Genomic DNA, 17,542 nt, shown 5'->3' with positions numbered 1-17,542 from the left:
ATACTTGAGGCAATATTTCCTCCTTGGTCTTTGGTGAAGAGATATCATGGCTTTTATTTGAATTTTAAAATTTATTGCATTGGTTTAATCATTGTTATGATAATCCTTCAAATGGGTCTGTTTGGCCTCAACCATTGTATATAATCCTGGAAGGAGTTCATTGTTCATGAAATATTCAATCTGAGATGTATTTAATTTCTATCTAGCATAAGCATTTGCTTTTACCATGTTAATTACTCAATTATTGCTTGTGTCCTGTCCTTGAATTGCAAAAATGTCTTTGTGTGAACCTTAACAGTGGCTCTAGGATTATATTGTACTTACACCAATAGAATCAACTGCTGAATTCATAATAGTGATCCATCCATTAAATGTGGCCTGTAAAAATGGCATGTATTTAATTTTTATGGAAATCTTATGCTTTGTGGCAAATAAAAATTAAAACTCAATCTGTTATTAATACAGTAAAGCATTTGATTAGTAAGGCTGACCACACTTCAATATACTGTGTAATTGAGATCTTTACCACTTTCATTTTTACATTTATACTGTTTATTAACAACTATTTAAAACTACTTAGCTTAATTGTAGTTAATAACTTAAAATATTTTAAGATAGTATTAATAAAAAGAGAGAGAGAGAGCACTGGTTAGATAGATAGATAAATGGTAAATAAATACACGCTGCCCAAGTGTCATAGTTAGTTGTAACTGCTGTATGTGTGCTTTACTATGACAGAGGTAAGACAGGAATTATTCACCACCTTATATCTGCTAGATATTGGGGGACCAAGTAGCCATTCCTCAAAGTACTAAGTAGAAACAAAATAGCAGTAATCTGAGTTAGATCAAAAATTGTGAACCTATTATCTCATCAGTGGTGGAGGAAATAGCTTTGGCCCGTACCTGTCATTTCCTCCGTTAGTCCTACCTTTATTTCCACTTCCTTCTCCCAACAGAGCAAGGACTTTTGTCTTTCTAAATGAGCTTAGTATAGTATGTCCCATAACATGTATCTACTAATAATTGCTAAAATAATTTAAAACCAACTTTATTAAGCACCCACATTTTGTCCTTTATGTTCACATACAATATGAATGAACATGTAATTCACAAATTCAAACATGTACTTACTACTTGAAGCAGTGAAAGGAAACTGATTCCAACATTATCAAAGTTCAGTTTTGCATTCTCCCATGGCATGGATTCATTAAACACAAGGCTTTCACATTGACTTCTATTCATGACTTCAGATATAGGAAACCTTTCTCTACTTGTTGGGTCAATGCATTCATAGAATGTGCCAGCAAATAAGTGTACTCCTATGATGCTAAAAGCCAGCCAGATCATAAGGCAGACCAGTAACACATTCCATGTGGGTAAAGTTGTTTTTACCAAAGCTCTCACTACCACCTGGCATATAAAAAACAAACATGTAAACTTTAGGTAAGAAATGTGAAAGTGTTTTAATTAAATTGGAAATATTTATTAATGTAATGTCATATTGAAATAACAACAAAAAAGACCATCTTTAAAGATTTAATAGATCACATCTGGTATTTGAATAACCTAAAAAACAAATTTCAATTAAAAATATATATTAAAGGCCATGAGCCTGTGCTCTAGTGTCAGCCTCAGTGCACCCCAAGTTACCTCACCACCCACACCTGCCCAGACTGTCCTGCTGCCTACTGCCTGAGCAATTTCAGTGCTAATTAGATGATACCAGCCTCAGATTGCTGATCTTTCTGGAAAGTTTTAACTGTGGAGGAGAAAGGAAATGTCTTAGCTTTAGAAGATAGGCCTGCCTTGAGGGAGTGGCAGACAGGTTGAGGAGGGCGGGATTTCTAAGAATTAGAGAGAGGCTGGAAGAATATAATAGCTCCTGAGGGCTTCTGAACCCCAACCAGGTCAGCCCAGCACAGCTTCACCGAACACGACCCTTGGAAGGGAAGAAGCGAGGTCCTGGTTTATTAAATGTGAGGAGTAAAATGCCTGCAGTAGAACTAAAACAATCAGAGTGGTTGATGAAAGAAAGAGAGAGAGAGAAGAGAAGAGAAAAGAAGAGAAGAGAAGAAATGAAAAGAAAAGAAAAGAAAAGAGAAGAAAAGAAAGATTGAAATGTTCGAGTTTTAACAAGCTGCCACATGATAACCATGTGCTGGTCTTAAGATCACATTTTGAATACAGTGTGGCTGACAGGGTCGTGGTGCTCCGGCTGGGTGTCAGGCCTGAGCATTGGAAGTGGGAGAGCCAAGTTCAGGACAATGGATTACCAGAGACCTCCTGGCCCCACGTAATATCAGTTGGTGAGATGTCTCCCAAAGATCTCCATCTCAATGCTAAGACCCAGCTCCACTCAACGACCAGGAAGCTCCACTGCTGGACACCACATGCCAAACAACTAGCAAGACAGAAACACAAACCCACCCATTAGCAGAGAGGCTGCCTAAAATCATAATAAGTTCACAGAAACCCCAAAACACAACAACAGATGTGTTTCTGCCCACCAGAAAGACAAGATCCAGCCTCATCCACCAAAACACAGGCACCAGTTCCCTCCATCAGGAAGCCTACACAATCCACTGAACCAACCTCACCCACTTGGGGTAGACATCAAAAACAACAGGACCTACAAACCTGAACCCTGTGAAAAGGAGACCCCAAACACAGTAAGTTAAGCAAAATGAGAAAACAGAGAAATACGCAGCAGATGAAGGAGCAAAGTAAAAACCCACCAGACAAAACAAATGAAGAGGAAATAGGCAGTCTACCTGAAAAAGAATTCAGAGTAAAGATAGTAAAGATGATCCAAAATCTTGGAAATAGAATAGAGAAAATACAAGAAACGTTTAACAAGGACCTAGAAGAACTAAAGAGCAAACAAACAGTGATGAACAACACAATAAATGAAATTACAAATTCTCTAGAAAGAATCAATAGCAGAATCACTGAGACAGAAGAATGGATAAGTAACCTGGAATATAAAATAGTGGAAATAACTACAGAGCAGAATAAAGAAAAAAGAATGAAAAGAATTGAGAACAGTCACAGATACTTCTGGGACAAAATTAAATGCACCAACATTTGAATTATAGGGGTCCTAGAAGAAGAAGAAAAAAAGAAAGGGACTGAGAAAATATTTGAAGAGATTATAGTTGAAAACTTCCCTAATACAGGGAATGAAATTGTCATTCAAGTCCAGGAAGTGCAGAGAGTACCATACAGGATAAATCCAAGGAGAAACATGCCAAGACACATGTTAATCAAACTATCAAAAATTAAATACAGGGCTTCTCTGGTGGCGCAGTGGTTGAGAGTCCACCTGCCGATGCAGGGGACACAGGTTCGTGCCCCGGTCTGGGAAGATCCAACATGCCGCGGAGTGGCTAGGCCCATGAGCCATGGTCGCTGAGCCTGCGCATCTGGAGCCTGTGCTCCGCAACAGGAGAGGCCACAACAGTGAGAGGCCCGCATACCTCAAAAAAACAAAAAACAAAACAAAAAACAAACAAACACACCCAAAACAATTAAGAAAATGGTAATAAGAACATACATATCAATAATTACCTTAAATGTAAAAGGATTAAATGCTCCAACCAAAAGACATAGGCTGGCTGAACGGATACAAAAACAAGACTGTACATATGCTGTCTACAAGAGACCCACTGCAGACCTAGGGACACATACAGACTGAAAGTGAGGGGATGGAAAAAGATATTCCATGCAAATGGAAATCAAAAGAAAGCTGAAGTTGTAATTCTCATATCAGACAAAATAGACTTTAAAATAAAGACTATTCCAAGAGACAAAGAAGGACACTACATAATGATCAAGGGATCAATCCAAGAAGAAGATATAACAATTGTAAATATTTATGCATCCAACATAGGAGCACCTCAATACGCAAGGCAAATGCTAACAGCCATAAAAGGGGAAATCGACAATAACACAATCATAGTAGGGGACTATAACACCCCACATTTACCAATGGACAGATCATCCAAAATGAAAATAATGAAACACAAGCTTTAAATGAGACATTAAACAAGATGGACTTAATTGATATTTATAGGATATTCCATCCAAAAACAATAGAATACACTTTCTTCTCAAGTGTTCATGGAACATTCTCCAGGATAGATCATATCTTGGGTCACAAGTCAAGCCTTGGTAAATTTAAGAAAATTGAAATCGTGTCAAGTATCTTTTCCAACCACAATGCTATGAGACTAGATATCAATTACAGGAAAAAAATACAAACACATGGAGGCTAAACAATAGAGTACTAAATAACCAAGAGATCAGTGAAGAAATCAAGAGGAAATCAAAAAATACCTATAAACAAATGACAATGAAAACACAACAGCCCAAAACCTATGCAATGCAGCTAAAGCAGTTCTAAGAGGGAAGTTTATAGCAATATAATCCTACTTCAAGAAACAAGAATAATCTCAAATAAACAACTTAACCTTACAACTAAAGCAATTAGAGAAAGAAGAACAAAAAAACCCCAAAGTTAGCAGAAGGAAAGAAATCATAAAAATCAGCATAAATAAATGAAAAAGAAATGAAGGACACGATGGCAAAGATCAATAAAACTTAAACCTGGTTCTTTGAGAAGATAAACAAAATTGATAAACCATTAGCCAGACTCATCAAGAAAAAGGGGAAAAGACTCAAATCAGCAGAATTAGAAATGAAAAAGGACAAGTAACAACAGAAATACAAATGATCATAAGAGATTACTACAAGCAACTATATGTCAATAAAATGAACAACCTGGAAGAAATGGACGAATTCTTAGAAAAGCACAACCTTCCAAGACTCAACCAGGAAGAAATAGAAAATATGAACAGACCAATCACAAGCACTGAAATTGAAACTGTGTTTAAAAATCTTCCAATAACCAAAGCCCAAGACCAGACAGTTTCACAGGCAAATTCTATCAAACATTTAGAGAAGAGCTAACAGATATCCTTCTCAAACTTTTCCAAAATATAGCAGAGGGAGGAACACTCCCAAACTCATTCTATGAGGCCACCATCACCCTGATACCAAAACCAGACAAAGGAGTCACACACACAAAAAAAACCTACAGGCCAGTATCACTGATGAACATAGAAGAAAAACTCCTCAACAAAACACTAGCAAACAGAATCCAACAGCACATTAAAGGGATCATACACCATGATCAAGTGGGGTTTATCCCAGGAATGCAAGGATTCTTCAATATACACAAATCAATCAATGTGACACATGACATTAACAAACTGAAGGAGAAAAACAATATGATAATCTCAATGGATGCAGAAAAAATTTTTGACAAAATTCAACACCCATTTATGATGAAAATCCTCCAGAAAGTAGACATAGAGGGAACTTACCTCAACATAATAAAGGCCATTATATGACCAACCCACAGCAAACATTGTTCACAAAGGTGAAAAACTGGAAGCATTTTCTCTAAGTTCAGGAACAAGACAATGTTGCCCACTCTCACCATTATTATTCAATGTTTTGGAAGGTTTAGCCACACCAATCACAGAAGAAAAAGAAGTAAAAGGAATCCAAATCGGAAAAGAAGAAGCAAAACTGTCACTGTTTGCAGATGACATGATACTATACATAAAGAATCCTAAAGATGCTACCAGAAAACTTCTAGAGCTAATCAATGAATTTGGTAAAGTAGCAGGATACCAAATTAATGCACAGAAATCTCTTTCATTCCTATACACTAATGATGAAAAATCTGAAAGAGAAATTACAGAAACATTCCCATTTACCATTGCAACAAAAAGATAAAATACCTAGGAATAAACCTACCTAAGCAGACAAAAGACCTGTATGCAGAAAACTACAGATGCCAATGAAAGAAATTAAAGATGGTACAAACAGATGGAGAGATATACTATGTTGTTGGATTGGAAGAATCAAGATTGTGAAAATGACTCCACTACCCAAAGCAATCTACAGATTTGCTGCAAACACTATCAAACTACCATTGGCATTTTTCACAGAATGAGAACAAAAAACTTCACAATTTGTATGGAAACACAAAAGACTCCGAATAGCCAAAGCAATCTTCAGAAAGAAAAATGGAGCTGGAGGAATCAGGCTCCCGGACTTCAGACTATACTACAAAGTTACTGTAATCAAGACAGTATTGTACTGGCTCAAAAACAGAAATATAGATCAATGGGACAGGGTAGAAAGCCCAGAGATAATCCCATGCACATAGGGTCACCTTATCTTTGATAAAGGAGTCAAGAATATACAATGGAGAAAAGACAGCCTCTTCAATAAGTGGTGCTGAGAAAACTGGATAGCTACATGTAAAATAATGAAATTAGAACAGTCTCTAACACCATAAACAAAAATAAACTCAAAACGGATTAAAGACCTAAATGTAAGGCTGGATACTAAAACTCTTAGAGGAAAACATAGGCAGAACACTATGAAATAAATCACAGCAAGATCCTTTTTGACCCACCTCCTAGAGAAACAGAAATAAAAACAAAAATAAACAAATGGGACCTAATGAAACAAAGGTTTTTGCACAGCGAAGGAAACCATAAACAAGGCAACCCTCAGAATGGGAGAAAATATTTGCAAGTGAAGCAACTGACAAGGGATTAATCTCCAAAATATACAAGCAGCTCATGCAGCTCAATATCAAAAAAACAAACAACCCAATCCAAAAATGGGCAGAAGATCTAAATAGACATTTCGCAAAGAAGGTACACAAATTGCCAACAAACACATGAAAGGATGCTTAACATCACTAATCATGAGAGAAATGCAAATCAAGACTACAATGAGGTATCACCTCACACCAATCAGAATGGCCATCATCAAAAATCTACAAACAATAAAGGCTGGAGAGGGTGTGGAGAAAAGGGCAACATCTTGCATTGTTGGTGGGAATGTAAATTGATATAGCCACTATGGAGAACAGTATGGAGGTTCCTTAAAAAACTAAAAATAGAACTACCATAGGACCCAGCTATCCCACTACTGGGCATATACCCTGAGAAAACCACAATTCAAAAAAGAGTCATGTACTACAATGTTCATTGCAGCACTATTTACAATAGCCAGGACATGGAAGCAACCAAAGTGTCCATCGACAGATGAATGGATAAAGAAGATGTGGCACATATATACAATGGAATATTACTCAGTCATAAAAAGAAACGAAACTGCGTTATTTGTAGTGTGCTGGATGGACCTAGAGTCTGTCATACAGAGTGATGTAAGTCAGAAAGAGAAAAACAAATACCGTACACTAACACATATATATGGAATCTAAAAAAAAAAAAAAAAGGTTCTGATGAACCTAGGGGCAGGACAGGAATAAAGACATAGACGTAGAGAATGGACTTGAGGACACGGGGAGGGGTAAGGGTAAGATGGGACGAAGTGAGACAGTGGCATGGACATATATACACTACCAAATGTAAAATAGATAGCTAATGGGAAGCAGCCGCAGAGCACAGGGAGGTCAGCTCGGTGCTTTGTGACCACCTAGAGGGGTGGGATAGAGAGGGTGGGAGGGAGGTTGAAGAGGGAGGAGATATGGGGGTATATTTATGCATATAGCTGATTCACTTTGTTATAAAGCAGAAACTAACACACCATTGTAAAGCAATTATACTCCAATAAAGATGTTAAAAATATATATATTAAAAATCCAGATATTCTCAAAGTTTTTGTACTAAAAATATTAAAAGACAACAGGGCTGATCGGTATAAATACTAGAATACATAATTATTTCACTTATTTAACTCGTTTTTCCATTTTCTCTATTGTGCCAGAAATGGGCAAGACAACTGAACCTGTGTATATGTATGAGATTATTTAGAAAGCATATAAAATGAGAGTGAAATAAGCCTGGATCTAATCTTGGGGATTCTAACTTCAGGGAGGATTAGCCTATAAAGGAGATGGTGAAGAAGTGGAGGGAAAATAAGAGGAAGACCAAGAGATTGTAGAGATTGTAGATTCTTGAAGCCAAGGCAAGAGATTGTGTCAAGAAACACTGAATGCGCAGCTGTGCCTCTCAAAATCATAGATCTCCTCTCTGAACCACTGTCTCTAGTGACCTACTCCAGAGTGGGTCATTTGGGAAATGAATCTACCACCTAAGCTTAAATATAACAATAATCTATGATCACTGTCTCCATTTCCTCAGTTCCTTCATTCTTTAAATATTATTGATACATTCAGAATTTTATTCTTATCAGTCCACTAAAGCTGTTATGGTGAATGTAAACCAGTGGCTATACCCAATAAAATATTTTCAATCTTTGCTACCTCTTTATCTTTCCTTTATCATTTATACTTTGACTCCTTTTCCCCAACCTCACTTCTTTCTCTCTCTCTCTCTTTTTTTCCCTGAGGGACCCTTCTCTTTTCTACCATTCTAACCTTCCCTTCCCTCAGCCATTACTGGATACGGAGCCTTTTGCCTATACTTTCTTTCTTATATTCCTTAGATTTCTGTCCTTGAATTAATATTTTGATTTTTAATTATGCTTTTAATTACATTTAGTTTTACTTCTAAAACTAAGTCACAGATCCTTTGTTGACATTTAGATATTTTGAAAGGCCCACTGATGCTTCTGATGAAAAAAATGCTATGTCTATTAGAAAATACACACAAATGTAAGAATAAAAGCAATAGATATGGTTGAAACAAATATTTAAATAGTAAGAGCACCTGAAGCTTATTAAATACATAAAACATTAATTTTGTAATCACTTAGCTTCCTTATATACTCAGTTAATTCAGCTACAGAACTTCCAGAGGATGAGATGAAGTTTAAGGTCTGGATCTGACCTTGACCTAAACATAATTATTTACCTGACCTCGAATTGTCCATGGCTACTCTCTCATGGCCGTTCTAATTAATGAATGGCATCAAATAGTAACAGCACTTGATTTCTGAGAGGCAGCTTCCCTGGCAAATCGCTTCCTACTTTTCTGTGAATCAAGGGCAGAAAACTTGCTGATTTTGACACTTTTTTTTCCTCTTTGTATGTAAATTTATTAGGATAAAGAAACGCTGATATTATGCCAGAACGATTTTTAAAATAAGGAAAAGTAGTCTAGTTACATTCATTATCTAATTTCTGTGTGTTAGTGTGTATCTGTACATGTGTTTTGCTTTATTTAGGTATAATTTACAAAAATTGTGTAAATTTAAGATGTACAAGGTGATGTCATGATATATGTATAAATTGTGAAATGATTCCTACAATCAAGCTAATTAACACATCCATCACTTCACATAATTATCTTTTCGGGTATGTGGTGAGAAACATTTAAGATCTACTCTCTTAGAAAATTTCGAGTATACAATGCAGTATTACTAACTGTAGTCACCATACTGTACACTAGATCCCCAGAACTTATTCATCTTATAAATGAAAGTTTGGACCCTTTGATCAACATTTCTCCATTTCTCTTACCCACAGCCCTTATGTTTTAATAGGCCATGTGTGGTTTATAGCCCTAGAATATACTATGAAATTATCTTATCACTAAACTGAATTTATGCTAGAAATTTGGCTGTATTGTCATTCCTGAATCTTACAGATCTTTTCAATCATTTTCTCCTTTTCAGCTTATTTTCCTCCTTAAATTGGTTTAAAAGCACTGGGGAATATCACCACCTTGTGGACTTCCATAACATTGTTAATAAAGTGTTTCGTAAGTCATAATGTAAATTACAATTAATATTCAAAATTTTTGTTTACTAGATGTATGATAACTGGAAGTTTTCTGTATTTGCTACATGATCAAATGTTTCTTTTCCAACATCAGCACATCAAATGTATTTGGAGAATAGGTTGACCAGTCACAGATTCGTATTAATTACAAAAATATTGTCAATCATGCATTTGCATATATATTAAAATATAATTAACATACTTAAAACATATACACATGTATACACAACTGTGTATCACATAATCATATTATATTGAATCATATAAAGATGGTACTATTAAAATTTTGGAAGGATGTTTTAGGTAAAACACATTTTTTAAATTACTTATATTTGTTTAGATTTATAATAACCACTCAAAGTTTGAAATAAAAATAAATATCTATTTTTTAACCAAGTGGAAGGAATTTAAGTATTGAGTTTCTTAATGAATGGCAGTTTAAATGTAACATACAATGTATCAACTATAAAAACAATGCAGCTTAAACATAAATAAGTTTCTTATTGTTTCCACCTACATTGGATATATGATATTCCATAGTATTAGTCAAAGAGGCAGGCTAATGTTAAATAATCCATGTAAATGACAAATGCAAGGAAATATAAATGTATGATTACAAAATAAAAGGTAAAATACTACTCTCCCATTTCTGCATATAATTGATCACTGTATGGCTATATAATTATACTAATTGTGGTGGTCATAGACTCTGCTTTTTCTTCTAGGTTGAGTCATATGGGACTTCCATTATAGGCCCAAAGATTGAACATTGGCCATTTTATATGGTGCAACCTATTAGTTTCCCTCACATTGTTCAGAAGAAGTTTTAACATGGGAGTGAGAGAGAGAAGACTGGCAAGAATTCATAATTTGTGACGTGTGACTTAAAAGTGAATTTATTTTAAAACTCAAACTGTTATTTCATTTGGTAAATTAATAAGTGTGTATGATGTCCTTATAATTTAAAAAAGTTAGCTAACTGATCAACATTTCATTTTCTATCAGTTATATATATATATATATTTTTTTTTTGCGGTACTCAGGCCTCTCACTGTTGTGGCCTCTCCCGTTGTGGAGCACAGGCTCTGGACACGCAGGCTCAGTGGCCACGGCTCACAGGCCCAGCCGCTCCGCGGCACGTGGGATCTTCCCGGACCGGGGCACGAACCCGTGTCCCCTGCATCGGCAGGCGGACTCTCAACCACTGCGCCACCAGGGAAGCCCTATCAGTTATATTTTTAACATGGATATCATTTCATTAATACTTCTATGTATCAGTGGGTTATTATTTCTTCTCTCTCAACTATTAATTTTTTGCTTATCTTTATTAGTTTTCATATCTTATGAGCAATAAAGGCCTAAAATGTTAATAAGCATAACTAATAAACCTTTCTTCTGTACTTTTAATTAGTGATATGTAAGACTTCTGTATTAATATTGTTAAAGGTACAAATGTGAAGACAACATGATTGTTAATTTATGGAGATTTATTAATCCTAAATAAAAACCTATAGATTAGAAACTTTTCTCTTACCTTCATTCTTTCAAATTGAGATAGAACTCTGAGTGCTCGAAGGAATTTAATGGAAATAAGTGGTTTTAGTTCTTCCCGAGATTTGCCTATTAAGCTAAGACAAAACACCTGGGTATATCAAAAAAGTGAATAGAATTTAATTTTAACTTTAATCAAAACAATGTGTAAAAAACTTTTATTATGGAAAAGATACAGTCAAAGCCTACTAAGAAATTTATGAAATATTTTAATATACATTTCAATATATCTTAATGATGACCTACAGAAAGATATAAGAAAATCATTCTGTGTTCAAATCACTTAAAGAAAGATAAAACTATTTTCTGGTAATAGGAATATATGCTATCGAGATAAACAAAAGTTTGTATATTTGAGATTCTTCATGGTCAAAGCTTAATATTTATATCCACTTTTTATTTTTAAATTAAATTAAGAATCAGTTACATGATTATTTGCAATATGGTAATAGTACACAATGTATTCATTAAAACAAAATTCGGAATATATTTACATATGAATCTAAATATGAAGATGGTTAAGATGATATAAAAAATAGGATTTCAGAGAAGAGGCATAAAGAAGGAAATGAATACTGTTAAGTCCAAGTACTAATTACCAAAAAATGTAGCAAGATTCTAAGGTGATTTTTTAAACTAAACATATATGTATAAATATGATTCAAATTCTAAAAAATTAACGGAGATTGAGCAAGGTGGTATAGTTATGATTAACTTTTGTTGTATCTTCATATTTTCTGTATTTTCAAGGCAATATAAATGAAAAAAATTACTCTCTTTTACTCCATGCTAAAGAGATTATCTTGAAGTGGACTTTGAAGTAAGGGTATCATTTATATAAGCATGGAGGGATGTGGACTCAAAAGAACAATACCAGGAAACAGGAAGGTGGGTTGCAGGTGTAGTATGGTTTGGTTGAAGTAGAAGGTTAATTGCAAGAATTAATTTAGAAGACAAAGGTCAGATATTGTAAGTCATTATTTAAAGACTGAGAAGCTTCAATCATTGTTTATAGAATAGGGAGACATTTGTGCATTCAAGAAAAATTATTGAGCACCTAATACGTGACATGAATTGTTCTAGGATAACAATTGTATAGGATAAGGAGAGAACCAAACTGAGAAACTATTTTGCCTTAATGGAGCTTATCTTTCAGTAAGCAAAATCAGTGAGTAAATTATATTGGGCTGGCCAAAATATTTGTTTGGTTTTTTTCTGTAAGATGGCTCTAGTAGCACTTAGTTGTCTTTAACTTCATTTGAAACAATTTTGTTAGATTGTATTGTGACAGCTGTCATATCTGTGTGCATTTTTTAAAAACTTATCAAAATTGGTGAATTTTTGTGTAACCATTTTAATATTGAAGATGGAAAAAAAGAAGCAACATTTTCAGCATATTATGCTTTCTTATTTCAAGAAAGGTAAAAACACAACTGAAATGCAAAAAAGATTTAGCAGTTTTTGAAGAAGGTGCTGTGACTGGTCAAATGTGTCAAAAGTGTTTTGCGTGCTGGAGATTTCTCGCTGGATGATGTTCCATGGTTGGGTAGACCAGATGAAGTTGATAGTGTCAAATTGAGACATTAATTGAGAACAATCAGCGTTATACCATGTGGGAGATAGCTGGCATACTCAAAATATCCAAATCAAACACTGAAAATCATTTGCACCAGCTTGGTTATGTGAATCACTTTGATGTTTGGGTTCCACATAAGTTAAGCGAAAAAAACCTTCTTGACCGTATTTCTGCATGCGATTCTCTACTTAAATGTAATGAAGACATTCTGTTTTTTAAAAAAAATTGTGACAGGCAATGAAAAGTGGCTACTGTACAATAACGTGGAATGGAGGAGATCGTGGGGCAAGTGATGAACCACCACCAACCACACCAAAGGCCAGTCTTCATCCAAAGAAGGTGATGTTGTGTATATGGTGGGATTGGAAGGGAGTCCTCTATTATGAGCTCCTTCTGCGAAACCAAACGATTAATTCCAACAAGTACTCCTCCCAATTAGACCAACTGAAAGCAGCACTCAGCAAAAAGCATCCGGAATTAGTCAACAAAAAACGCATAATCTTCCATGAGTTTAATGCAAGACCACATGTTTCTTTGATGACCAGACAGAAACTATTATGGTTTGGCTGGGAAGTTCTGATTCATCCGCTATATTCACCAGACACTGCACCTTTGGATTTCCATTTATTTTGGTCTTTACAAAATTCTTTTAATGGAAAATATTTCAGTTCGCTGGAAGACTGTAAAAGGCACCTAGAACAGTTCTTTGCTCAAAAAGATAAAAAGTTTTGGGAAGATGGAATTATGAAGTTGCCTGAAAAATGGCAGAAAGTAGTGGAACAGAAGGGTGAATATGTTGTTCAATAAAGTTCTTGGTGAAAATGAAAAATGTGTCTTTTATTTTTACTTAAATCCGAAGGAACTTTTTGGCCAACCCCATATAATATTAATAGGAAATGAAGAAAGCAGAGAAAGCACAAAGGAGTATTGTAGTGGTTGCAGTTTTAAATATGGTAATGCAGAAAGACCTAACTTCAACACTTTCTTTTCAGCAAACATAAATGAGGTGAGCCAGCAAAAATTTCAGGTGGAAGGAAGAATAAGTGCAAAGGCACTAAGATAGAAGTAATTTTGGCATGGTTTTTGAACTTCAAGAATTCCGGTGCTGGTGGAGCAGTATATAGACCAGGATGGGGGAAAGGGAGAGTAGCAGGACATAAGACTGGATCATGTAGAGACTTGTAGGCCTTTGATTGCAAAGACTGTAGCTTTTACTATGAGTGAGGGGTGTTTATTGGAGGATTTCAAGAAAAGTGACTTGAGCTGAGTTTCATTTTACAACAGTACAACATCTGTGGTTGCTATGTGGAGAGTAGAACAAAGGCGTGCAGTGGTGGAAGCAAGGATCTCAGCTTGGAATCTACTGCAGTGATACAAATGGGCAGTTCTGGTAGCTTGGATCAGTGTGGTACTGGTGAAGGTTATGATAAGTAGTCTAATTTTAAATGTATGATTTAAAGGTAGAACCAATCTAAATATTTTAGAATGCTGATATTTTCAAGATATTCTGCAATAAGAGTATTCTAATTAGCAGCAGGTTTATAGGCAATGATTAGAAGAATCAGGAGTTAAATACTGAACTGTTAAAATTTTAGAATGAAAAGAAAAGGATGGATGTGAAGCATTACATATGAAGATATATGGGATGTTGGTGACTGAAAATGTATATAGAGAGGGAAAAGAAAGACATAAGTAAATGGAAGAGTAAGTCAGAGTAAAGAAGGAAGAGTAAATCAAATAGCCTTTCAATTTTTTCTTTAAAATACGTACAATAACAACCATGAAGTCTAGTTGGTACCAGCCATTAGTGAAATAGGCTTTAAAACCGTATGCCATCCACTTTAGAAGCATTTCCAGAATAAAGATGTAAGTGAAGATCATGTCACCATATTCTAATAAGATTTTAATAGTCTTCCTCTGATCAATATATATATCTTCAAAAGCCTGTGGGTAAAAAATTTAAGGATTAGTGTACATGTAATTTCTTTTTTTTTTTTTTTTTTTTTTTTTTTTGCGATACACGGGCCTCTCGCTGTTGTGGCCTCTCCCGTTGCGGAGCACAGGCTCCGGACGCGCAGGCTCAGCCGCCATGGCTCACGGGCCCAGCCGCTCCGCAGCATGTGGGATCTTCGCGGACCAGGGCACGAACCCGTGTCCCCTGCATCGGCAGGCGGACTCTCAACCACTGCGCCACCAGGGAAGCCCTACATGTAATTTCTATAAGCTCTTTTGGCACAGAGGGGAATGAAATCCCATCTCTAGATGGTGAGCATTGTCATAGGTTGTAGTCTCAAGGGCTTGTTCACTTGGTTTGGATTTATTCACACAATCCACATCTGTTTTCTGATCCCATGCCTGTAGCAGACATCATTCATTGATTCCAGAACCTCCAAATTGTGTTCTAATTAGTGATCTGAAAAGCCTCTCTCAAATCAATTAATCAAACTTAAGAGGTGGAATCTTTAGTCACATCTGACCTGGTTCTTGTCTCTAATTCCACATAGCCATCTGATAGATATATGCTATTGAGATTAAAGGAGCAGAGATAAACAAACAAAGAAACAAAACCCCCCAAACCTGTGTTTTCAGAAATCCATGCTGCTATTACATGAAAAAGTCACAGAGTTTGTCAGATCAACCATTGGAAACACATGAATATGAAATAAAATTATAATGTTTTTCTAAAGTTTCTTGGTTTTAATAGATCAACCTCAATTTTACTGTGAAGGAAGCAAATTCTGATAATGTCATTCAAAGCAATTTCATAGTATTTTTTATCACTGTAAAAAAGGCAATAAAATATCAATAACCTCAGGCAGACTTGTTTCAAAGTGTATTTGAGGTCAAAGATTAAACAAGGATGAAAATAATCTTTGGTAAATAATGGTGTGACTCTTAAAAACCTATTAAATAAAAGTAAATATAAAATAAGAGAATTGCTGACTCAACTGAACGAATTATGGAGTAAAAGTGTTTATAAAAGCAGATTATAAATATCATCCAAAGTTATTTTAAAGGACTTTATTCATTACATGTATTTACTTACTGAATAGGTATATAATGTGAAATAATATAAAAAGATATACAGAAGTCTCTATTTCAATTAAAACATTAAAAAATAGGCAAAACCAATCTGTGGCAGTTGAAGTCCACATACTGGCTATCCACATGGAATGAAGAAGTAACTGTTAGGGTCAGAGTATGGTTCTGGAGCCCTGGTAGCATTCTATTTCTCAAGCCAAGTGATGGTTACATAGGTACATACACTTGGTGAAAATCTTTTATGCTATACACTTAAGATTTTCATGCTTTTCAGTATGTGTGCTAAATGTCAGTATAAAGTTTACTTTAAAAATATTTGCAGTACAAAGTCTGGTTCCCAACCATGACTCTGTTTTGTGCATCTCATGATTAACTATTTCTTGTGTATCATTCTTTGATCTTCTTTAATCAAACAAAAGCAAATATCAATATGCGTTCTATTTTTCTCCCTTTCTTACATAAAATGTAGCATGCTGTACACTTTATTCTTTCTTTTTTTCACTTATTACCATATCTTGGGGAATTGCAATATCAGCATGCAGACAGCTCTTGTATTTTCTAGGTAACTGCACAGTGTCCCATTGGATGACTGTACCATAGCATATTTAAACAGTCATCTAATATGGTTTCTTTTTGTTTTTCAATCTTTTGCTATTACAAAAAATTCTTCAGTGCATAGCCTTGTAAATGCATTTAATATGTGTGAAGATTTTAAAATAATTTCCCTGAATTAAGATTCTTGGGTCAATGGGTAAATATATTTGCAGTTCAAAGGTTCTTAAAAGTATGTGCAGGGACTTCCCTGGTGGTACAGTGGTTAAGAATCCTCCTGCCAATGCAGGAGGCACGGGTTCGGGCCCTGGTCCAGGAAGATCCCACTTGCCGCGGAGCGACTAAGCCCATGCGTCACAACTGCTGAGCCTGTGCTCTAGAGCCCTCGAGACACAACTCCTGAGCCCATGCCCCTAGAGCCCGCAACAAAGAGAAGCCACCACAATGAGAAGCCCACGCTCCGCAATGAAGAGTAACCCCTGCTTGCTGCAACTAGAGAGAAAGCCCACGTGCAGCAACGAAGACCCAACGCAGCCAAAAATTAATTAATTAATTTTACAAAAAAGTAAATGCAATATTTCTCTTTCCAATGGAACGGGTAACAAAGTACTAGCACAATATGTGCATTTTATTAAACTTTATTAAAATAAGAAAAATTGGGTATTTATTAACATTCTTTTTTCCTGCTATCATTCATATATTTTGAAATTATATTATTTATTTAATATTGAATGAGGCATATACAGACTTTCTGAGAAACTGTAATGTATGTCTTCCACAACTAAAATCCTAGAATATGAAATTTTGTGCTATAATAAGTATTCTGGGGAAAAATGATTTGGCATGGTGACTTCATGAATGTAGACTCATGATGCATTTTTTTCCATAAAAATATGAACTCTCACTTACCAGAGCACCTGTGCTGAGCAGAGTGACAAGGCCAATGAAACACTTAAAACAACTGTTTTCTACTATCTTGCAGCAAGTTTTCCTTATGTTCTGCCAAATTTTTCTTTTCCTGGAGTCTCTGCTGATTTGAGCAGATGAAGATCTTCGTCCATAACCTGTCAAGAATGAAACTATTAA

General features: G+C 35.4%; 1 protein-coding gene across 3 annotated transcripts in view; it reads right to left on the bottom strand.

Annotated features, from left to right (window-relative positions):
* Positions 1-17,542, bottom strand: part of SCN7A (sodium voltage-gated channel alpha subunit 7) — an 88,052-nt gene that overhangs the window by 8,717 nt on the left and 61,793 nt on the right. For all 3 annotated transcript variants that reach the window (XM_073807616.1, XM_073807615.1, XM_073807617.1), the window contains exons 17-21: positions 17,366-17,520; positions 14,633-14,806; positions 11,270-11,377; positions 1,134-1,412; positions 325-378 (exon numbers count right to left, since the gene is read on the bottom strand). In XM_073807616.1, coding sequence (XP_073663717.1) covers positions 325-378; positions 1,134-1,412; positions 11,270-11,377; positions 14,633-14,806; positions 17,366-17,520 — 770 coding nt within the window. The remainder of the gene's footprint in view (positions 1-324; positions 379-1,133; positions 1,413-11,269; positions 11,378-14,632; positions 14,807-17,365; positions 17,521-17,542) is intronic.

This window comes from Tursiops truncatus, chromosome 7 (genome assembly GCF_011762595.2).
Source record: "Tursiops truncatus isolate mTurTru1 chromosome 7, mTurTru1.mat.Y, whole genome shotgun sequence".
Classification (NCBI taxonomy): domain Eukaryota; kingdom Metazoa; phylum Chordata; class Mammalia; order Artiodactyla; family Delphinidae; genus Tursiops; species Tursiops truncatus.
The sequence above is the reverse complement of the archived record's forward strand: the minus strand, read 5'-3'. Positions and strand labels throughout refer to the sequence as shown.